The 24,153-nt window shown below is 35.1% G+C and overlaps 3 protein-coding genes across 9 annotated transcripts in view; 1 reads left to right on the forward strand and 2 right to left on the reverse strand.

Moving 5' to 3' along the window:
- Positions 1–4,606: 4,606 nt before the first annotated feature.
- Positions 4,607–11,065, reverse strand: LOC127866555 (Fanconi anemia core complex-associated protein 24-like). Its single transcript, XM_052407171.1, has 6 exons — positions 10,658–11,065; positions 8,348–8,484; positions 7,520–7,672; positions 6,745–6,889; positions 6,411–6,442; positions 4,607–5,507 (listed from the first exon to the last, which is right to left on the reverse strand). Exons 1-6 carry the CDS (start codon positions 10,779–10,781, stop codon positions 5,427–5,429), a joined length of 672 nt encoding a protein of 223 aa, XP_052263131.1. The 5' UTR covers positions 10,782–11,065; the 3' UTR covers positions 4,607–5,426.
- Positions 10,801–15,203, forward strand: LOC127866556 (N-acetyltransferase 9-like protein). Of its 6 annotated transcripts, none has more exons than XM_052407173.1 (8): positions 10,801–10,918; positions 12,750–12,859; positions 13,241–13,300; positions 13,550–13,630; positions 14,204–14,263; positions 14,496–14,590; positions 14,813–14,943; positions 14,996–15,203. In XM_052407173.1, the coding sequence occupies exons 1-7, from the start codon at positions 10,842–10,844 to the stop codon at positions 14,930–14,932; spliced, it is 603 nt and encodes a 200-aa protein (XP_052263133.1). In that variant the 5' UTR covers positions 10,801–10,841; the 3' UTR covers positions 14,933–14,943; positions 14,996–15,203. The 6 variants fall into 6 exon arrangements, with proteins under 6 accessions (XP_052263133.1, XP_052263135.1, XP_052263134.1 ...); XM_052407175.1 differs by having other exon boundaries at positions 15,093–15,203; XM_052407174.1 differs by having other exon boundaries at positions 14,813–14,899; positions 14,953–15,203.
- Positions 15,204–17,079: 1,876 nt separating this feature from the next.
- Positions 17,080–24,153, reverse strand: part of LOC127866558 (protein HID1-like) — a 38,276-nt gene continuing 31,202 nt past the window's right edge. For both annotated transcript variants that reach the window (XM_052407179.1, XM_052407178.1), the window contains 4 exons: positions 23,312–23,431; positions 22,909–23,000; positions 20,608–20,766; positions 17,080–19,385 (listed from right to left, as the gene is read on the reverse strand). In XM_052407179.1, the coding sequence (XP_052263139.1) occupies positions 19,322–19,385; positions 20,608–20,766; positions 22,909–23,000; positions 23,312–23,431 (435 nt within the window). In that variant the 3' untranslated portion in view covers positions 17,080–19,321. The remainder of the gene's footprint in view (positions 19,386–20,607; positions 20,767–22,908; positions 23,001–23,311; positions 23,432–24,153) is intronic.

Raw genomic sequence — 24,153 nt, forward strand, 5'->3', positions numbered from 1 at the left:
CGCAAGAAGTGTTCTCATACTAGTCATTTGTCGTAAGTAATTAAAAAATTTCATGATGCATGACAAAATTACATTCCGTACAAGCTATGTAAAGCAAAAATTTGAATTGGAACTCATTGTGTGACCTTGACCTTTGACGTCGGGAGATGGGTGATACACGCGACACGCCGTATTATGATAACATTGGTGCCAATAAAACAAATTCAAATAGGCAAAGTTATGACGGATAACGTCCCGTTTTAAGCTGTTTTATGGGCATATTTTATATTTGACCTAAAAGTATGACATTGACCAGGAAGGTAGTGACACGGGTATTAATCTGGCTGGCTGTCTGTCTGCTCTTCCTCCCTCCAAATCTCTCCCTCGTTATGGCTGAAATACAAATTTTCGTATGTTCTAGATTAACACGACAGGGTTGCGTTATCAAGATACATGTAACAAACATGTGACTCGTATCATTGTGGGACTCATATGATGAGATTACTCATGATATTGTGTAGATGATATGCTGTAAACATGACGAGATACAATTAGCGTGTCTTTCAAATGCTTATCAAAAATATAATTCAAACGAAGTATATTCAATCTGAATTATATGTGTACTGTTCTCTTTTACACATTCAAGCGCAACTTACAATACAATAAAATTTTATTGAATATATAACTCTGCAAAAGATACTATCGCATGTTCAACCCGTATTACCGGTAGACTGTAATACTAGTATCATACTCTTGTACACTGCACTTCCTCTTAAGCGCGTCTTACTCCTGTACATAGGAGTCAAATTTTTAAAGTATAATTTTACAAAGAAAATAGCATGAAAAAGCATTCTTTTTTGCCAAACATGCTTTCTTTCTACTCTCGACCATTGTGAATGTAATGTCTAGCTTTCCGAAAGCAGGCTCGACAATCGGCGGGAGGGGAAAATCCGCCCGCACCCACCTCATCAGTGGCCCCCAATATTCCCGAGCTTCCTACGCCCCCTTTTATGGGCAAGAACATTAATGATTCTGATTACTTTGTGCTACAGCATGTTTAAGCCTCCAATAAGCACAATAGATATTACATGTAAAACCTTATGTGCTTGTAAGCACAGGTGGTTAGCGTGTGGCTATGATATTAATTAGTAACAAGAGTTCCGCGGTCGGAGATGACCGCATTGAAGCCGGATTTTTGATTTAAATGACAGGAAAGTACCTTTCGTGTTTTTGTCAATGCAATACTTAAATTACTGAAATATTGTTCAAAGGTCAAAATGAAATGTAAGTACTTTTCAAGGCATGAGCAAACCTTGTGTTATGTTTTGAATGCATGCATATACATGAACAACAAGTTTGAAGACTCTAGGTACAAGCATACCAAAGTTATAACATGGAATAAGAACTTTAACATTTTTACCTACCAAAGTTATAAGAACTTTAACATTTTTACATTCAAGGTCACAGTGACCTTGACCTTAGAATGAATGACCTTGAAATGACCAGTGGTCATCTAAGTGTGCTTGCAAACCTTCATGTCAAGTTTGAAGACTCTATGTCCAAGCATACCAAAGTTATAACAATTTTAACATTTTAACATTTAAGGTCACAGTGACCTTGACCTTCAAATGAATGACATTGAAATGACCAGTGGTCATCTTCTAGTACTGGCCAATCTTTATTTCAAGTTTGAAGACTCTAGGTACAAGCATACCAAAGTTATAACATGAAATAAGAACTTTAACATTTTTACATTCAAGGTCACAGTGACCTTGACCTTCAAATGAATGACCTTGAAATGTCCAGTGGTTACTTACTAGTTCTGGCCAACCTTCATGTCAAGTTTCAAGACTCTAGGTCCAAGCATACCAAAGTTATAACAACTTTAACATTTTTACATTCAAGGTCACAGGGACCTTGACCTTCAAATGAATGACCTTGAAATGTCCAGTGGTTACTTACTAGTTCTGGCCAACCTTCATGTCAAGTTTCAAGACTCTAGGTCCAAGCATACCAAAGTTATAACAACTTTAACATTTTTATATTGAAGGTCACAGTGACCTTCGCCTTCAAATGAATGACCTTGAAATGACCAGTGGTCATCTGTTAATCCTGGCCAACCTTCATGTCAAGTTTGAAGACTCTAGGTCCAAGCATACCAAAGTTATACCATGAAATAAGAACTTTAACATTTTTACATTCAAGGTCACAGTGACCTTGACCTTCAAATGAATGACCTTGAAATGACCAGTGGTTACTAACTAGTTATGGCCAACCTTCATGTCAAGTTTCAAGACTCTAGGTCCAAGCATACCAAAGTTATAACAACTTTAACATTTTTTATATTGAAGGTCACAGTGACCTTGACCTTCAAATGAATGACCTTGAAATGACCAGTGGTCATCTGTTAATCCTGGCCAACCTTCATGTCAAGTTTGAAGACTCTAGGTCCAAGCATACCAAAGTTATACCATGAAATAAGAACATTTTCGAGCACGCCGCCACCCCGCCCGCCCGCCCGCCCGCCCGACAACATCAATCTATAAGCCGAGATTTTTTCGAAAAAAATCCGGCTAAAAACATAATTTTGAATGAAAAAAAAATATATTTGATAGTGAACTTTTTTTTCAGAGAAGTTGAGTTTTCGTTATACATTTTTTTAATATTCAAAATGATGTTTTTAATAATTAATATCATAGCCACAAGCTAACCACTTGTGCTTGTAAGTGATAAATTTCGGTTGGGGCAAGTCCCTCCTTCCATAATCCTGCTTTAGATAAAGTTCGCCTCTAGATAAATATACAACTTAAATATGCTGACACCATTTGTATGTACACTAGCAACGATAGGATTATTGCACAACAACTTAAAATTCAACATTGACAACGCTGCAAAATGGCCCTACAGCCCTGGTCAAATTGATTATCGTACTATCTCTAGCATATGTACGGAAGCTTACGGAAATAAACATAAACTAAACATAAATGCGGTAGTATTGAACAGCTTTTCACGCGGTCGAAAAAATTGTAGGAAATGAAATTATTATAATCATGTTTGTTTTTCACGAACATATTGTCTGTTGATAGGCCTAGCCGTATTTTGTAAACGGTGGTATATTATAAGCTCATGACTATTTTTAGAACGATCACGTGAACAAGAACAGTATATAAACAGCCAGATATCGATGTTGACTTCGGAATTACCCCCACAACCAGAAAGCTGTGGCGAATTTGAACCGTGAGCAGCGAGCTTCGACCCGCGTCCGGTTGTAATGAAACTATGGTGGACTGGAAGTGGATTTTGACGATGGAGAAATAACACCCATCTGCCAACGCATACTTCGATACCACTTGGGATGTTCGTGTCCCGAGTAATTCCCGGTTCTAGGGTCCTGTCCACTGCGACCCCGCTGCCGTCTTTCAGGCGCTCTGGGGTAGGACAGGGTTGCCCAAGGACCACAGGTGAGATGCTCCTGGTACCCGAGACTTGAGCCGGGTAACTTCAGTATCTTGTCTGTAGGTTCTGGGCTTGTCTGCGACCCATTAAACAGGGGAATGCATCGCCATGTGGACGGTTCACTGCTTTATGATCGCTGCGATTGAGATAAATGCTCAGATGGGCTCGTTATTTCAAATGCAGTCATAAATACATGAATCTTACACAATGTTGTTCAACGTGGTATCGATGTAGGCGCTGACTGAGCGGGGATCATTCAACATTGTTCAAAACCCACTTCCAGCTTACCAGCTAAAAGCGACGTGTTGCTCACGGATACAAACACACAAATATGCCAAGCATTTTATTGATATACATGTACATATCCGTGTACTAACTTAAAGCTTGATCGATAGCAGTTTATGAACGTGTACATGACTGGATTAATATGTACCTAAAACAATCTACCGTATATTGTGTTTATTGGATTTCGATATCGCTATTGAAATATTCGCCTTTAGTTATTCAATATTCTCTTTTATTAAAGCGGCATATCGACGGCTTATAGGGCAGGTACGAAACTTCCAATACGCCGCGGTCTAAAATTGAATTGAGGAACTTAAAAAAAATGACAAAAACGCAATTAAAAAGATAGAGTTCAGTAATAAATAGAACAAATTGTAAGGCAATGATATACATATATTTCGATTAGGGATTTTATTCGCGTTGATTCTCGTAATATTTAGATATAACATGGCCATATGTATAATAACGATAGGAATACATGTATGTCGAAGGTGGGACCCAGATATTGGTGAATATCGTTGATGTCGTCTTTTGGAAATGAAAACCCGCATCCACGACATTTAAAATGATATTGTGAGACACATGCATTGCATTCCATACCTGACTTTACAGATGATACCATATGGCGGTACAATGTACAATGTCTTAGTCGCGATCTTGCACACACACATTTATATCATTAATCGGTTTATGGCATCAGAATGACAAAAAGCCAGCCAGACTCCACGACACCCTTCGGCAGACGTATATAAAATAATCACATTATTCTTATGGTGTCTTTGAACCAAAATGATCGTTAGTCATACACGTTACCATGCTTTAAATTTAAGTGGGATTTTTATTAAATCAGACTTAAATGGTAACACATTAACCGAAACAATAGATGTACTTTTTTATATTTTAATTTTAGTTACCAAGTATAACAAAAGGTATGTTCATTTTTTTTAAAGTACGGTTAACAATATACATGTGCAGCAATGTTTACCATATTTATGGAAGCTTGTTAACATTATCTTTGATAACCTAACTAACAGTACCAGACACTTTCATCAAGAACAATGTTCAACATTCAGATATCTTGAGAAGATAGCTTGTCTATACATGCAAGATTACCTGTCTATACACTTCCTTATGAAAACAATAGCCTAATTAATAATGCAAGTACATTTGTTATTTCAAATATCGATAACAAAAGCTCATATTGGAAAGGTTATTTGACACACAAAACAAAACTAATTAGGCAAATGAAACAGTTCTTTCATTTGTAGCACTGATGTAGATGCAAACATACATAAAACCCTCCAAATTTATAAAAACAATTATTTATACAAATGAAAGGATGTTTTCATAATGTTGATATAGTGCCTTTTAAAGATTTACTGAAATAAGTATCTTGCTATCACAATTACCCACATGTCCAACATAACTCTTGAAATTTTACGAGTGAAAGTTGCATGCTCTTCAATACTTAAAGAAGGTAAGACGCCCTTTGAGAGGTTACTATAGATACAATAATTACAGAGCATGACAAGTCCATGAACACTTGGAATGATGAATTCACATCTACCCAATTATGTCTGGTTTTTCCTGTTTCTTCAATTCAACCATTCCGTCTGACATAATCTCCCCTCCACTGTGAATGCACAATTTTCATCAGCAATTAACACAGAAGACACTAGATTGTTCTGTGATCCGAGTTTCATATGTCAGGATGTACCATTAGTAGGAAAGTCAAAGAAGTCTCTCACATTTTGCGCACCAGCTTTGCCAATAATTTGAGACAGCTCCTGAAGTACATAAAGACACATCAAAAGTATGAAGAAGAAACATAATTTGGTTAGATACAATTCCAACAACAACAAAACTTAATGTAGTGACACATTATATTTCATAAAGATAATCTAAAATAAATTATAATTCTACTTATGCAATTAATGCATATTATTTCTAGACAAGATAAGTGTAAATAGGAGATATACCCCCCAACCCGCGAGTTTGTTTTGAAATGTAACATTTGACATATAAGTGTGACCTTAACCTTTGTGGTAGGAAAAGGGCATTACATGTGACACATTGTCCTATGATGGTAAGCATTTGTGCACGTTATTTTAAAAGCCATACATAGATATATTACAAAGTTATGGCTGTGACAATTATTTTTGTTTTGATTTTTGACCTCTAGAAGTGATATTTGCCTATAAGGAAGAGACAGTTGTAACACATGAAATTATTTTAAAATCTATAATTGACAAAGTAATGACTTTGACTTAAATTTTTCAGCTGTTTAATGGCAAAATGTGACCTTTAAACTCTAAGACTGAGATTTACCTTTGAGATAGAAAGTTGGTTGGTTACACACAACATGTCATCTTTTATGATGGTGTACATGTGTGATAAGGTGTATTAAAATTGATCAATACATGAAAACGTATGGTCTTAACAGAAATGTTCAGGCGTTTTCATGGCCTAATTTGGCCGTTGACCTTTGAAGTAGGTAGACGGACATTACACACGTCACATTGTCTCTTTTGATGATTGAACTTTGTGCCAAGTTATTTTTAAATCCATCCATTTATGACAAGTTATGTTGGAGGCAAGATTTTCTGAGTTTATACAGATCAGAATGAAAACTAAATTTTCAAATAAACATTAACCTAGCTGGTATATAGAATTTATTGCAATGTACTCACATGGACTGAAGCTTCGTTTATTGCCTTTAAACCTATAAAAGGATAAAACTAACTTGAACATAACCTTTTGAGATAAAAAATAAACCAAATTAAATACAGTAACATCAAAAGATAATCTGTAGATGTTAAACACCATGATTTTATAAAATATGTTTGAACGTTTTATTTACAAATAAAATCAAATCAAAATTGCTACAATTCTTATACTATGATGCTTGTTGTCAGGTAATGAACCTGGACAACATGTTATATTTAAACACTTTGGTAAATACTACATAATTTATAATTAAGAAAGTATCAAGAAAACAATTTGTTAACACAATGCTGCAGTTACTTTTGAAATGTTCTAGAAGTTTACGAGCCTTTACGGCCCCTAGTTTTGGAACACTCTGCACTGTTGTTAGCAGGGCCTCATCCAGGTTGGGGGGTCTACGCTTCTTTAAGAATGGATTGCTCTCCATTTTGCTCTCTGTTAAAACCTACAATAAAATGAGACCTTGTAGTCATGTTATAGCTGAATTGAACAGCTATCGGATCATATTCAATCTTGACCAAAATATTACTTTACAAAGACAATAAAAAACAAACAAATATACATGTATATCTTGTCATAAAATATTTTTTACAGTAATTTGGATGTCACCTTTGAGATGATACTTAATCTTTATCCAAATTTATTTTGCAAAGTCAATGAAATAACAAATATGCATTATGATATAAATTAAAAGTGTAAGTTGATATAAAATATTTGTTACAGTAGTTTGAATGTTGCCTTTAACTAAATTATTTTATTTAACAAAACATACATTTTTTACCTATCCACCGACAGTGACCGACCATGTCACATATGGTCTACACAGATTGTCATGGTTAAGAGTGATTAAATCCTACACTTTTGAGCCATATTCTAAGAAAGCTGGGCTTGATCCATGTGCATAAAGTTTCATCCCAGATTAGCCTGTGCAGGAAGCACAGGCTAATCAGGGACACTACTTCCAAATGTTTGTTTCAATGAGGTATCTTCTAAACGAAATTTCAGTGTTGGCAGAAAGTGAATATCCCTGATTAGCCTGTGCAGACATTTGCTTGTATAAACATGCTGCACCAACCATCTGTGAGAGGACTCCTGCAGCCTCTGCCTGTCCAGGAACAGGTAACATTGAAAAACCGAGCTCCAGCATGACAAACTTCTGCAGCTGCTGATAATACTGTGCTGTAGAGGTTGTCTTTTCTGCTAGCACTAAAATTTGCACATTGTTTGCCTGAAGAGCACAACATTCAACACAGCCAATTAAAGGGTTGATAAACACCTTGTTGCACAACTGCATTACAATGCGAATATATTTACATAAAATAACAAATACATTTGCTGCCCATAACTTTGCTTTTGTTCTTATGTATGGGCCAGTGGATATATACCTATACATATATATGGAAATTTCGCATAATTTGTTTTTGCAACACTCAATTTGAATTTCAGTTATTGAGCAGAATCTATGTTCATTTTTCTAGTTTGAGTAATGAGGATCTATGCCTTACATGCAATTCCAATAAATCTCACTCAAATAACAAGTTTTCTTAAATTGTATCATAACATTTTCAAGCTAGTGATCAGAAACCTTGCCATTTTTGTAAATGTATATTCTGGTGACCTTGACCATGATATGCATACCTAACAAAAAGCCAGTTCATAACAATTACATAAAGTATCTTTGTACAAAGTTTGATAACAATAGCTCGATTTTTTCAGACGTGATTACGCAGAAACCATTTTACTCATCTAAGTGAGACTGACTGTCCCCCACCCATAAAAGTAATGGAAGTACATTTGAGAGCAAACTGAAATAGCTTAATTTGTTTTCAGGTCAATGAAAAGAAACTGCAGAATGAAAATGATGCTCAGAGAGCACAGTTTTCTAATGAATAAATTCAAATACCTTGCGTAATTTTGCCAGTTTACGCCGCAGGCCAGCTTGGGCGACGAGATCAGCCTCAGTGGCATACACCACGCCCATGTGATGACCTGTCTGAAAGTCTAGATACCCTAGATTGTCCTCATACACAGGCTTAATACCTGGAAAGGTAAGAAGAAACAAGTTTTTTTTACATGTTAGGACTAAAGAATTAAAACAGCATTAATACATATGAATTTAGAATTTGACATGCTTACATTTCCTTATCATGGGGGTTAGTCTTAAAAACAAAAAGTGAATCAAATACAGTGTTAATCAAACAAAACCTCTGTCCTGGCTGGTTTCGATGCAGACTTCCTAAACTTTGGTTGGACATCCAACACAACCCCTATCATTTAGCATACTTAGGGTTTGCCACACTCAATTTTCAGTTAAAAATGTATGGGTTTCATCACAGTAAGTATACCTAGTATAATATGCTGAGGTGTGAATAATATTGGGCAATATAATCACCCATGTTTGATTGTTTCACATGCAGGACCGTACCCAGGATTTTTTACTGGGGGGGCCCAACCGGGGAGGGTTTGGGAGGGGTCCCCCCTCCCTATATATGTACTTTTTTAATTTGGCACTTTGCAAGGTGAATTTTAATGCTTATAAAAAACGTATTTTGTGATATGAATTAATGGAATATAACAAGTAAATCAGCACATTTCGGAAGTCTTAAACTTTAAACATTGGTGTGAATCCACAACAATATTAAAAGCTTTAGATTTCCGAAACTTACAGGTTTAAACTGACGATTATCCACATCAACTCTTGTATTGCTTCCACCATTTTTTTCACAAATCAATAATGTCACAGGTTTTTTTAAATCTGATTTTTTGGGAAAGACCTTGCCATTTTTAAGGAAAAAAATTGCGCGAAACGCCTAATTTTGGGGGGAAATAATGAAAGTCTTAAATAATCAATTTAACATATTTTACTGTTTTCAAACAAATTCAAGGAAAGAGATTATTTAATTATACAATATTTTTCTACACTGGATCAGGTTAACTTCTATAATGAGATCGATTTGCTGTTTCAATCTTCATTTTTTTACCAATGAGCCATCAATAGGTTGATATTACTCAATTCTCGGTACTCAATTATTTTAAAAACTGAATTCTGCCAAATTCTTATCTGTTGCCCGGCAAATTTATGAATCTGTTTTTCTTTTAAACAAACATGTTAACTATCTCATCGTAGTCTTTTTCAGTGATTTCCTTTCAAAAATTTTAAATACTCAGTTTTAATACCTTTGTCAGTGTTTTTGTTCCGGTTCAAATTCAGGGCCCTATTCTCAATGCAAAAAGTATATATTAGGACCTTAAAATTGCCAATAAAAGGTTTAAAAAAAACAACATTTAAACTTAAAGAAGGGAAAAATACGTCTAGGGCCTTCTCAAAGAAGGAAAAAAACTTGCGACGGCAATTATCAGACCATAGTCTACGAACTCCTGTAGCAGTTGCTTCCATTCGCAGCACGTATCAAAATACATGTTACATCAACCATCGATAGATGAAGCATTCATGATCACAATTGGGGACTGATCGGGGATGTGTGTACAAGGCGATAAGAAAACATTTCCTAGAGGCTTATCTCGATTGGCGAGCGTTAATCCCCTTGTTTATCAGGGACAATAAAACATAGCTGCTCTTTTGTTTTGAGGGAAAGTGTACTGTGGGCCCTTGCACGAGAGAAAAAATTGCAGTGGGCTGATTATTAAAAAAAATCATAGTTCGACAGCCAGCTGGGGGGGCCCGAGCCCCTGGGCCCATGGCCTGGGAACGGGCCTGACATGCCTGTGCATAGTGATGACGAACATTATATTGTTCTTGAAAAGTGTTAATTTATGTGGAGATTTTTTAAGCTGGACATTTTTAAAGCCTTTCAGAGCAAAAAGAAAAAATATTACATATAATATATACTACAAATATATGTATTTAAGTACATATTAATTAAATTAAGGACATATACATAAATAACACAAACAGAATAGAAAAAACACACATCAGTAATAATAAACAACACTTTACTTGTCTTGAGCTTATAATTAAATCTATCTAGTCTTTGCCAAATCATTAAAATAACTTGTCAAGAATAAAATAATACATTTTAATTATCGTACAATATATTATAACATCCGTCATATACTATCGATATGTAACATTTTCAGCAAATACATTGTCATTGATTCAAAGACCTAGAATTCTAGGTCTTTGAAAGTTTGATTGATTTGATGAAATTGTCTAAGTTATAAGACTACACATATTCCCGTACAATAACTATACCTTGAAGTGAATTTGATATCAAAGTATTTCGCCATTTAGTTGCAATAAGAATGTGCCCACAAGGAACAGTAATGCACGCCTTTTCTGGTGTATTTGTGTTGGCAAAATCTGAAACACCCGCCATCCTCTTTTCGAAGAGTTCATGGACTTGTTAAACGAGGTCTTCTGTGCTTTATCACCGACAATGAAAATTAATGAACATTTAAAGCTTGTTGCCCGCAATATTGTTTTAGTTCCATATGAAAGCAAACACGTCGAAAGGTTCGATTTATTACAGGCCTTATTTTAGCGTTGTTTGTTTGTATTGTCATTCTGGGACATACCAGTCTCGAAATACCTTTCCCCTGGCTCAAGCCGGACACGAGCAAACCACACCATCAAGTTCCTGCCATTATCGACATCCACTTCATACTATCGCCACAGCTTTTTTCCAAGTATCATTGCCACCTGGAACAACCTACCAGCCTCCATTGCTGAATCCCCTGACTTGGTATCCTTCAAGCGGGGGCTAGCAACAACCAGATTCTGAATAAGTTGTCAGCTCCAGCTACAAAGTAACTCCTAATGACCCCTCGTGGCTGTGCCGGTTGAGGATCAATCCTCTCAGCGGCCACCGTAGCCGGAGAGGCATGAGGGAGAAGGGCGAAACGTAGCTGGTGTTCTGCTTTACTTTCCTTCTGTCTTTTAACTATCAAGCTCTTCTTACTTTACTGTCCCTCATTCTTTATTCTTACTCTTTCACCACCCGTCGCATAATAATCATGCGTGATTGCAGCGATGTACAATGTAGATGTAGATGTAGATGGTAATATTGTACAATACACGAAATTAATAAATGATTAGAATCCGGATATTGATATTCGGACAACTGATGAATTATCCATGAATTATTAACAGTTTACAAGGGTAAGTTTTATGGATATCCTGTTTCCATATCTAGCATAAATGTGAATTCGTTGTACATGCATATCTGTGTAATAGCAATATGTTCCAAAGAAGAATAGTTTGTTCTATTAAAAAGTGACAGGATATTATTAATAATGTTGTAAAATTATGGAGCTTCAATGGGGGATCAAACTCATGACCTCCGGAGTGGTAGCCAGACACTCTAACCACGTGGCTGAAAAGCAAGCTCAACAGCAAGGCTGTTGGTAGTGACCTTAAATCACTACACTCCTCCCCCTCTTAATGTTTCAAGGCCAGACATGCCCGCTACAGCATCTCACATTGACACTTTTTGCTATATTATAGTGTCGACCGCTACACAAGGGGCTCCTTGAAGCCATTAGAAGCTCACACCCATGTTCTGAATCACAGTTCGTGTTTGCCTCGTCGCCATTAGTGTAAAAATACGGAGCTTCAATGGGGGATCGAACCCATGACCTCCGGAGTGGTAGCCAGACACTCTAACCACGTGGCTGAAAAGCAAGCTCAACAGCAAGGCTGTTGGAAGTGACCTTAAATCACTACATTAAATAATAAATAGACTGATCATAGACAGTAAATGCATTGTTAATGGGGATTATTGACTTATTTCATTGGGACTATATGTGGGGATATTTAATATATTTATCATTCTACACTGAGTTTAGAAGTGTCTTAAATGATTGTAAAGAAAAAACAAATTATGATACCAGCGATATTTTTGCAAAAGTACTGATACCAGCCCAATTGGGAAAAATTACCCAGCACAAAAAAACCTTAAATTGGGAAAATGTGCATCTTGAAATTTCCAAATGGGAAGTAGGTGTATTTTATTTTTTGCAAACAAATACTTTAGGATTGAGAATAATTATTGCCAATATGTAAATATTATAATTACATCGGATCAACTCATACAGCTGCATAGAAATTAACTAAATGTTGCATTTTATGAAAAACAAAAAGTATTTGAAAACTTCAATGTGAATTTTTTTGGACAGCAATTGAAAAATTTGGAATTTTTACCTGATGGGGAAAGTGCCATTTTCTGGTACTTTATAAAGAAGAAAAAATGCTGGATACCCAATAAGCCTTAGGTCTTCCATGAAATAAAGGTAAAATACTTTTAGACAGATTTCAACCATGCTGAATTCGATGATTTTCAATTCAGGTACCATGAATGGATGAAATCAGAAGAGTTGCAGACACTTACAGCATCTGAACCTTTGTCTCTTGAACAGGAGTATGAAATGCAACAAGCCTGGCGAAATGATGAAAATAGTAAGAGACTATTGCACATTTACTTCAACATTTTTTTGCTACATTCATGATTATTGTGTTCTTAATATAACCTGAAACTCATAATTTCTATAATGCTTAATTGTTTATGTATTTATAATAATAATATTATTATTATTATTTTCATTATTATTATTAAATTCATTAATTTGTTTTTGTGTTTGTTCATTCATATGTTCATTCATTCATTCGTTCATTCCAAGAACGCATAAGGCAAATGTTTCAAGGCTTTGAAGACAAATATTATTTGATATAACAGACCCTGTAAATCTGTTCCTTATTTATAATAGAACAGATGTATTTGTACAGATTTGAAGCTTGTATTGCACATAAATACCGGTATGTGTTATTTCCTCTCTTCAGAGTGCACATTCATTGTGTTGGATAAAAGCAAGTATCACGGAAGTGTCAGTACAGAAATAGGTGATAAAATTATTATAAAGCACATACAAATAATCCATTTCATAAACAGTCATGTAAAGAATAATCAGGGTAAAGATTATGTGTTACTTATAAGGTAATACTAATTAACATAAAATTTAAATAGATGTTCTTATGTTTTACTAGAGGCCATATATCAATAGAGCGTTTGTATTTGGCTCATGCTGTTTACCTTCTGCTAGGTTAAATTTGCAAAATAGAAGTGCATTAGTGTTATTGTTTTGTTTTCAGAAAGCATGGTAGGAGATGTTAACTTGTTTTTTAATGAAGCTGACGATAATACCACTGCAGAGATTGAAATAATGATTGCTGGTAGGTCATGATACTAAATCAATGCTTAACTCTCAGAAATGCATTTTGACTTGTTTGTAGTTGCTTAGAAGCTTTAAGGCTTTTGTTAATAGATTAATTTATAGATTAAAACTAAGTTTTTTAGGCTTTATTTCCATATTTAGATTCAGTACTGGTGAACAGCTAACAGCGTAAAACCTGAACAGCCTGGGTGTTAATTGCAGGCTGTTCTGATTTAATGGTGGTCGCATATCAGTAGCCATTTTCACTTTCACTTTTGTGCGGAAAAGGTTTAAGTTATTATTTTATTGAGCATGTTACTGTCCTTCTGGTAATACTGATAACTACCATAAAGACATTCAAAGATAAGCAAGTATTTACACATAACATAACAGTTTTATTACGAAAACTTTTCAAACGATCATATTAATAAATTTATACAGTGTAAAGTTGGTTTACCTACGTCAATTATGACATGGTGTTTATAACATAGTAGTCTGGTAGTGTTGTTTATCAAAGTTTCCTGAGTGACCAATTGAATTCTTGTTTTTGAAAGGTTAAAAGTAACTAAATCTTTATGTTATTATTCTTCAGAGCCCTTGGCACGGGGAAGAGGGTTTGGAAAAGAGGCCCTGCTTTGTATGATGATATTTGGTAAGTCTTGCCTAACATCATGCTCCAACGTAGGGAACAGGCACTAACAAACATTTGGAAGTACCCATATCAGTTATATATTGCCTTTCATCTGACTCTGTTGATAAGATTATAGGCAAACCCATTTGTAAAGTAAATATTTTTACCCTTGAAGCTTCTAGTGATTGCTTTAATGTCCTATTTTAAACACTTTGTTTGAAGTACAATTACTAATGATAACGTTATATTTTAGGATTTGAAGAATTATCCATACGTAGATATACAGCCAAGATTGGTTATTCAAATGAAACAAGCCTAAAGATGTTTTCAAAGTTGGGCTTCACAGAGGTACTCACTGAAACATTTTTTTCAAAACTCATGCATACTGATTTTAATCTTCAATACAGCATCATATTGAAAGAGAAAACTGTTAAAAGTTTGTTAAAAACTTAACACAAGGTACAATTGCACTGTAATAACTATTCTAAGTCGTAATTATTTCAGGTTAAATCTTCTTGATAAGCCTCCAATATTTTAAATAATTGACAGTTTAGCTTTCCTAATTGGCAGGTGTCTCGCAGTGAGGTATTCAAAGAAGTAACACTTGAGTTGAGAGTGATGGACTCAGTGATAGCAGACTTCTTGCAGGGCTCAGAACTGTACTGCCATGAAGAGTATACCCATACCTGATACCTGTTAGTGTTACAGACCTGTACTGCCATGAAGAGTATACCCATACCTGATACCTGTTAGTGTTACAGACCTGTACTGCCATGAAGAGTATACCCATACCTGATACCTGCAGACCTGTACTGCCATGAAGAGTATACCCATACCTGATACCTGGTAGTGTTACAGACCTGTACTGCCATGAAGAGTATACCCATACCTGATACCTGTTAGTGTTACGTTTATTATTTAATTGTGTATAGACTTTTATAGAATTAAATATAATTTTCTTGTTATGGATTTTTTATTACTTTCATTCCTTGCGCATGGATGGATTCAAAATATCTTAAGATGACTATAAGATAACAGGATCTCATATTTTTTTATTGGCACATTTAATGGGTAATTTTATTTATATGTTTTGTTTAATGGTTTTAGAAACTTCATAAAAAAGTCCTCAAACAGAACAGCTGTCTTATACTGCTTAAAAGTCGGAGTTAGGAGCAGGATCTCCACATTAATCTTGAAGGAACAAAAAAGATGGAACCTGTTTTTAAACACATGTAGCTTGGCATCAAGCCATCTATCCACACACAAAGTATCATCCACCTAGCTTAAGTAAATTATGCTGGATCCAGAGTTTATTATGCTCCCCCAAAATAAATTTTGCGGGGAGCATATAGTTGCCGCTTCGTCTGTCCGTGTGTGCGTCTGTCTGTCTGATCGTTCACAATTTTTGTTCGGGCTATTTCTCAGCAACTAATGACCGGAATTCAATGAAACTTTATGGGAAGCTTCACTACCAAGAGGAGATGTGCATATTATCAGCGGGTTCTGGTCGGATGATTTTTCACAGAGTTATGGCCCTTTGAAATTTTCCATGAACTGTACATATAGTGCAATTCTTGTCCGGGCTGTTTCTCAGCAACTAATGACCGGAATTCAATGAAACTTTATGGGAAGCTTCACTACCAAGAGGAGATGTGCATATTATCAGCGGGTTCTGGTCGGATGATTTTTTACAGAGTTATGGCCCTTTGAAATTTTCTATAAAAAAAATCTGTCCCCCAACTACTGTGCCCTCAAGACGTTTCCTTTTATCTGAATATATAGTGCAATATTGTGACACTTTGGAGAGCATCACCCGTCTCCGACGGTTTCTTGTTTTTTAATTATTTCTGTGACCATAAAATTGCGTTGCATCAACCTATCATAACAACTTTTTGGCTAGGCGTATGATCCAGATGTGAGCTTTCACTTGTTTCTGTTATAATATTAACCAAACTTTTTTGTTGGACGCAAAAGATTGAAATGACGTGAATATTTCACATATGACCCTGTATCTACATACTTAGATTCATTAATCTGACCTAAGTACTTTTTGAGTTGTTGCAGGATCCAGATTTTAGTTCTCAATTTTCTGTAACCAAAGCAACCACAATTTTTGTGTGAACAAATTTGAAATAATATGTTTTTTCCCCATAGGACCCTCTATCCACATACAGAGTTTTATCAACATAGCACAAGTACTCAAAAATGCACTCTAGTTGATCCATTAGTCCTCTCAGGTGAAACCGGTAAGGGCTACATTCTGCATTGTTCCAAGTAACAAACTTTCAGCATTTAAGTAATACAGTTGCCAATATTGGCCATAGTGTGCATGTGTTACATGCTAAAATTCCCCAGGAAGCTGCTTAGAGTAGTCATAGAGTGATGTGATTCAAATGCAATACTTTAAAAAGGGACCAAACATTAAAAAGAACAAGAGCTGTTTTTGTGAAACACAATGCCCCATATTGATGTTTGAAGCCGCACAGCAGCTATTTTAAAGAAAATTCTTAAGTCTGAGGTCCATAACTTTGAAAAAAAAAAACAATGGCCCCAAACTAAATGCAAACTTGATCTGTAGGTCATGCAGGTAGACTCACTCACAAAATCAGGTAAATATCTTCAGTATTAAGAAAAAAACAAATGCCGGCCAGACATACGAACAATTGTACTTCTATATGCTATATATACGGGCAAAATACTCTATTAAAATATTTGGCATTTTAACTTTATATAGAATATCCAAAATGGTAATAAAATCTTGTAAACATGAAACCTTTGTGGAATGGGTCTTGATGATCTATTAAATGATTTGTTATAAAAAAAATAACACAGACAACACTGTTTAGTTGAATTTATTACCCATTTTGAAGAAGACAAAACTAAGCTAACAGTACCACATTTGAGGAACAGAAAATCTTAAAATACTATTTTTGTATCCCCACTTATTTCCAAATTATGCACATTCCAAACATTTTTGTGTTTCCTTTTTTAAAGAATTAAAAGTAACAAAGTTGATAAAAGATTCCAATTAAAATCTTAACTACCGGTATGCGTAATTACAGTTTCAAAGACCTGCATATTTCCTGATAGTGGTAGGTTTAAAAAAGGAATGTAATATATTTTAAATATGACGAGATAGCATTATATAGTCCTGAATAATAGGAATTGATTAAATGATGTGCAATATAAGAATATATAAATTTTGCTATTCCAATTTTAAACCTCCTGCAAATTGCTATATATGTAAGTGCTTAATAACCCCCATGTGCCCATGTAGCCAACTGATAATGTACAGATTTGATTTAAACTCTTGTAAACAAAACAACACACAGACAGGAACCATCAATTCCACTAATCTCACACAATAACATTTACTGATAACAACAATATTGTTGGAGTATACAATACAGATTCTATAAAGTAAATGAAGCATATTGCACAGAGATTATGCATGAACAGAAATGAGAAACAATATGTCATGGCTTTATGGTGCAACTAACCAATTCATAATGCTAAGTAAGAAAGAAATGACGTAGAGTCTTACCAAGCCCAGCTAAATTAAACACATAGCTGCTTTGACTTAACGATAAGTTGGTACATGTATGAATAAACAAAATAAAAAATTGTTCAGATAAATATGCCAACAGGAATTTCAAGGTAATTTGTTAGTGATAAACATAGGTAGATTAATCAACCAATAACAAAATGCGTAGATATTAATAGCTTATGTGTAGATATAATTAGCTAAATTTATTTATTTTATGCTTTCCGGTGGTTTATAGCAAAATATCAGTGAAATAAAACTGGTATTTCACTGGTTTAAACAGTGAAAAATAACGATATTCTTCACTGTTTTACTGTGAAATGACGTCATTTTTTCGACAAAATGATGTCATAAATCCAGCGACTTTATCCAGTTAAACTCTTTTACAAATGAAAATTAATGGTGAAAAAAGCAATTAAATAAAAAGAAAATTTGTTGGCTTTGATGGAATATCGATTTTAATTCACTTGTGATCATAAAAAATACATATTTTCACTTGTGGCTGTGCACTCATGAAAATATTATTTTATATGATCACTACTAAAATAAAATCGATATTCCATCGAATCCAACAAATATCCTCTATGTATTTTTTTCATAATACAACCTGTATTATGTAGTATTGTTATTTTATTTTGTTTATATTTCAGCAATATAAAAAAATACCAAGTGACCATGAATGTACAGAGTTTATTGCACTGTGGTGTTGGTGATAAATTGAATGAAAACTGTGAAGTAGGATTATTACACAAGAACAAATAATAAATACATGCATTTAATAACCATCAACAATACCCATGTAATTATTAAGATGCCATTTTCTACATATTTTTTTCCTGTTCACATTAAAATAATATGCTATAAACAAAAACCAATAAATCTTTTCACACAATTTAACACTTTGACAATGTGGAATGTATAAAGTATAACTCAAATGAAAATGTATAGTGAATTGTTATGTAAATAGACAAAAATTAACCAAAACATCGACTGACATCATTAGTGGATTTAAGTTTCTACTTACAAAAAGTAAAAAGCCTTGTCTGGTAGGTGTGTGTGTATAATCAACAACACTGTCACTGAATGAACATTACAACACATTAATAGAGTCAGGATTCAAATATATTACAAATAAAACAACCTCATTTTTATGTACCTTGTAAAATAGTATTCAACAATTGTAGGTTAAACATTAACACATGTATGGTATATTGCAGGATTACCTGTTTTATTACATTTTAACCAAATAATAATATAACAAATACTTTTGCAACATATTTATAGAACCGGATAAACATGCACAACTCAACATAATCGCCAAAACTATGCATTACTCATAGCTGCGAATGAATCATTTTAACAGTCCAAATCTTTTAATAAAAAAAAAATTAAGTTAAAAACATTCAACATTTTTTGTTCATGTTTACAAACTGAAAGCTGCCTATGTGCTTTAGCTGTAGTATTACTATGAGATTTTCAATGACTAAGCGGGAGCTTTTCATGGATGAGATGCTAAACTCTTTGGATTTGAGATGCTAAACTCTCTGGATTTCAAACAACTTCACATTGGTGTCATACCATATGGGAGGATCAACATTTCTGAAAGACACAACCAGTCATGAATTATAACATGTATTTCAAAGAAAAGGGATGATCAACTTAGAGCCAAATAAAAACAAGACTATTGCCAAATAATATAAGTCCCCTATCGGTGAAACTCCACCATTTTTAGCAATATTTCTAGACTATTTGTTGCCATAGCAAACAGAATTCTTGATGTAGGAACAAAATGAAAAGACGTGCATACTCTATATGTTGCCATCTATCTATGTTTCAAGTTTCATGAAAAAATGACAAATTTTTAAAGTTATCGCAGGATCCGCTATTTTCAGCAATATTTCTAGTCTATTTGTTAATATTTCTAGTTTATTTGTTGCCATAGCAACCAGAATTCTTGACGTAATAACAAAATGAAATGACGTGCATAATCTCCATATTGCCATCTGTCAATGTTTCAAGTCTCATGAACAAATATGAAGAACTTAGAGATATCGCAGGATCCAGAAAAGTGTGACGGACTGACGCACAGAGTGCAAACCACAAGTCCCCTCCTGTTTCACCGGTAGGGGACAAAAAGAAAGCTGGTATGTTTCTGACCTACAATACTTACCTCGGCGATATGTAAATCAATTCAGATTAATTTTTATGCTCCCCCAAATTTTTTTTGGGGGGGGGGGGGGGGGGGAGCATATAGTCGCCGCTTCGTCTATCCGTGTGTGCGTCTGTCTGTCTGTCCGTCCGTGCACAATTTTTGTCCGGGCTATTTCTCAGCAACTAATAACCGGAATTCAATGAAACTTTATGGGAAGCTTCACTACCAAGAGGAGATGTGCATCTTATTAGCGGGTTCATGTCAAATGAGTTTTCACAGAGTTATGGCCCTTTGTAATTTTCTATAAAAAAATTCTTGTCCCCCCAACTACTGTGCCCTCAAGACGTTTCCTTTTATCTGAATATATAATGCAATATTGTGACAAAAAAACCTTTGGGGAGCATCACCCGTCTCCGACGGTTTCTTATTTAAATATTGATTTCACAAATGATATAAAATCTTTATTAAATTGATATAAGAAGGAAAGAAAAACTAAAAGACATACAATTTCTCATTACATTTCTTTTAATAACAAATGAACATAACAGTGTCCCATTTACTACTCACAAAATGCTGCATTAGTCATGAAAACTTGAAAACTGAGATCAATGGTTCCCCAGAATATATCTTAGTATGTACAGAGTGATAACTGCCTCCTATTGAGCTTACCTGAGATATATGACCCCCCATAGGTAGGTGCGGAACCACATGGTGGTGCCGCTGTTGGCCTGGTACTTGCGTATCAGGATTGGGTGGGGGACCGGAAGCAGACCCACCAGGGTACCGTGCTGCAGGAACTTGAGGATTTCACTCTCGTCAGTCAGACCCCTGTAATCAGGAACAGGGTTAGTGTTGGTTCGTTTAAACCTATTTATTTAAGCTTTATTGCATCAGTCTTTTGCCTAGGTAGAATCGGTACCTGTTGTCTTAGAGGGATCTAAAGAATGCACCAACAGTGGGATCAAACCCTTGACATGAAAGTTGCTAGGTGAAAAGCGAATTCACTACTCCAGGGCAACCAATAGCCACAGTTTGGGGCAAAATGACATATTTGTGTACAGTAACCTGGTTAATGGCCAAATGAAATGGAGGTAGTGTTTGTGAACAATAACATGGTAAAGGGTTGGAATAAATGGGGTTACAGTTTGTGAACATGGTTAAGGGGGCTGAATGCAAAAGGGGTAGATCTGGTGTACATTTTAAGGAGTTTAATAGAACAGGGGTACTTTTTGACGATGCTGCGAAGCATCGTCTTAGTTATCATATCATGAAAAAATTCTTCACAATGGCAACCTATGTAAAAGACCGAGCCAGTCCGATTGAGATAGCTCGATTTTTCTAATCGGCATACCTCGCTGATTATCATTGATAAAGGTATAGGAAGCTCAGCTATACATTGGACAGCATATTCTGGGAAAAGATTTAATAATAGTTTGAAAACGTTAATTTTAAATCAGTTATATTCAATCCATAATATGTTTATAGATCAATGAAACAACTATGCATTTTCTTTATTGTATTTGACATTTGTCGTGATTCAGTGAATAAATTGCGAATTAAAACGTGTATAATTAACTTTCAACTCGATCAGGAGTTTAAAGAAAACAAATTATTTTGAACCTGCCATTTGAAAATGTTGTAGCGACTATGGTATATAAACAGCATAATAGCCGTATCATATCTGTGATACTCGCTCTTCTGCGTGTTTTCTCCTTTTGCATATTTTATAAACTTTTCAAACATAAATTACAGAGCCACATTAGTGCACATACTATGTTTGACAATTCATTCGTTTGTTGGATATTGTTTGCTGTTTTAAACACATATTAGTTCATACCGCGGAGATTTAGTTAACCTTACCATGTGTTCATGGGCTCTAACAACAATGTGCTCATACCCACTTTCGATCGGGAATCATCATGAAATTATTGCCGTACTTAACGAACAAACATGCCTAAGCTTATTGAATTAGAGAAAAAGAACGATAAACAAAAAAGAAAACATATATGTTCATGCACATGGGCATGTGAAATCACGTCCATACACATAGCATCATTAACTTAGGAAAGGAAACAATGAAATATAAAGTTTGGTATGATATACATGTGAGATTAAAGAGCATGGTGTAATTAAAGAGCATGTCAAGTTTTGAATTAATATGCTGAAACGTAATGTTATAACCCACAAACGTTTTACTGTAACAGACAGTTTTGTAAGATAAGTGGTACAGAAAATACACGTCGAATACCTTTTTAAAGATATTTCTTGTTATATTTGATCGAGAATGTAACCCGCCTCCCAGTTTCGCTGAAAGGATCAAGTTCCCCACGGGTTCTACTTCCCCCTACCCCCAATTTTTTTTCGTACCCTACATTTTTCGTACCCATTTTTTTTTTCGTACCCAAATTTTTGCTCGTAACCAAATTTTTTTTCGTACCCATTTTTTTTCCTACCCAAATTTTATTCGTAACCAAATCTTGTTACGTTCTTAATTTTTTTTGGCATAATTTTTGTACCCAAAATTTTCGTACCCATTTTTTTCCTACCCAAAATTTTCATACCCACATACACAATTGAGGTGATGTAGATAAACTTAAATAGATGCTTTTATATCAATCCTCTTCAAAAGCATCGTCACACCAGTACTGTCAGTACTTTGATGTTAACATGATTAGGGGCTGAATGAAATCGGGCTAGATTTATCCATAAGGGAATGTTGACAGCAGTGTTTGTTTGAAAAAAAACACAAGTGTATTAGAGAAAATCAAATTGAATTTAAGTCCCTGCTTAAAATATTCAAATTTAGAAGGCTTTATTTTCAATCCTTGGATACTGATGAGCAGTAAACAGTATAAGACTTGAACAGACTGCGAGTTACTCTCGGGCTGCTCTGGTTTTATGCTGGTTGCATAAAGCCATTGTCACTAAGCTTCAGAGAGGGAAAGGGTCAAGCCCTGACAGAGTGCTTACTTGTCTATGCAGATCTTCTCCACTTGTGGTACCAGCACCTGTAACATCCTCATGATGGTCTGCAAGGGAAGCTTGTGCTTCCAGGAATGGACCTGTAGGGAAATCAAGCACTGAGATTACTGGGAAATCAATACTTTAGTAATGCATGTGCCAGCATAAAATGGTGAAAATAACTCTTTTATTTTGCCTTAATGAAATGCATGTTGCATACCGGTATGTATTTGAGATCCCTGTCTACTGAAAGCAATAACCTTCAATATTTATTTGTTCATTTAGTTGATAAATAGTTTATTAGAATATGTTAATGTCTAAATCATGTCAAATAAGACAGAAGATTTCTGAAAATCTTAAAATATGATTACAAATATTGGAAAAACCAACATGCACAAACAAGACAACAGACCCATTCAGGTGAGGCAACCCATCCTCCAGCAGCGCTAGAAGTGGATCCTGCCCGTCTGAGCGGTGGCTTTGAAGCCTCACTTGGGGTAGTGGGGGTGGTGGGGCTTGTAGGAGGAGTCTCCTGGAAGGGGAGGGAATAAGAGACAATTTGAGCCTTGTTCTCGGACAACGGGGCTTAATGAATGTGTTTGAAGTGATGTCCCAGATTAGCCTGTGCAGTCTGCACAGACTATTCAGGGACAAAACGTTTAGCTCAACTTACGGTATTTTTCGTGTTAAGGAAGTTTTTTCTTAGCGAAAATCAAGTTTAGGTGGAGAGTGTCGCCTCAGATAATCCTGTGTGAACTGCACAGGCTAATCTGGGAAGACACTACACACATGCATTAAGCCCTGTTTTCCAAGAACAAGGCTCATTTGATAAAATGATTATATAAGTTGCTATATAAATTATATTAAAGATATTTTGTTGGTTTAGGTAACTTACAGATCTTAATCCATAAGTGACAAGAGAAATTAATATTTTCTCAAACAGCTTAGCACCAGTGAGAAAGGTGCCAACCAAATTAACAACCTAATCAGCCCTTTAAAGTTAAAAGACATGCAAGAACTATTTGCAACAAACAAAGATCTATTGCTAAATGACATGACATTCCATATATTAACTTAGTTAGCCTTTAAATGTTCAAAGACAAGCAACCTATGTTACAATAAAAAATCTAGTGCTAGATGACATGCAAGCCTCCATAGCAAATAAGTCAGCCCTGAAATTCTGATGGACCATTTAGAACTATTTGATAAAATCATAAATGTCAGTTCAAAGTGACAACTCGAGCAGCAAATAAA

Source organism: Dreissena polymorpha, chromosome 2 (assembly GCF_020536995.1).
Source record: "Dreissena polymorpha isolate Duluth1 chromosome 2, UMN_Dpol_1.0, whole genome shotgun sequence".
NCBI lineage: Eukaryota > Metazoa > Mollusca > Bivalvia > Myida > Dreissenidae > Dreissena > Dreissena polymorpha.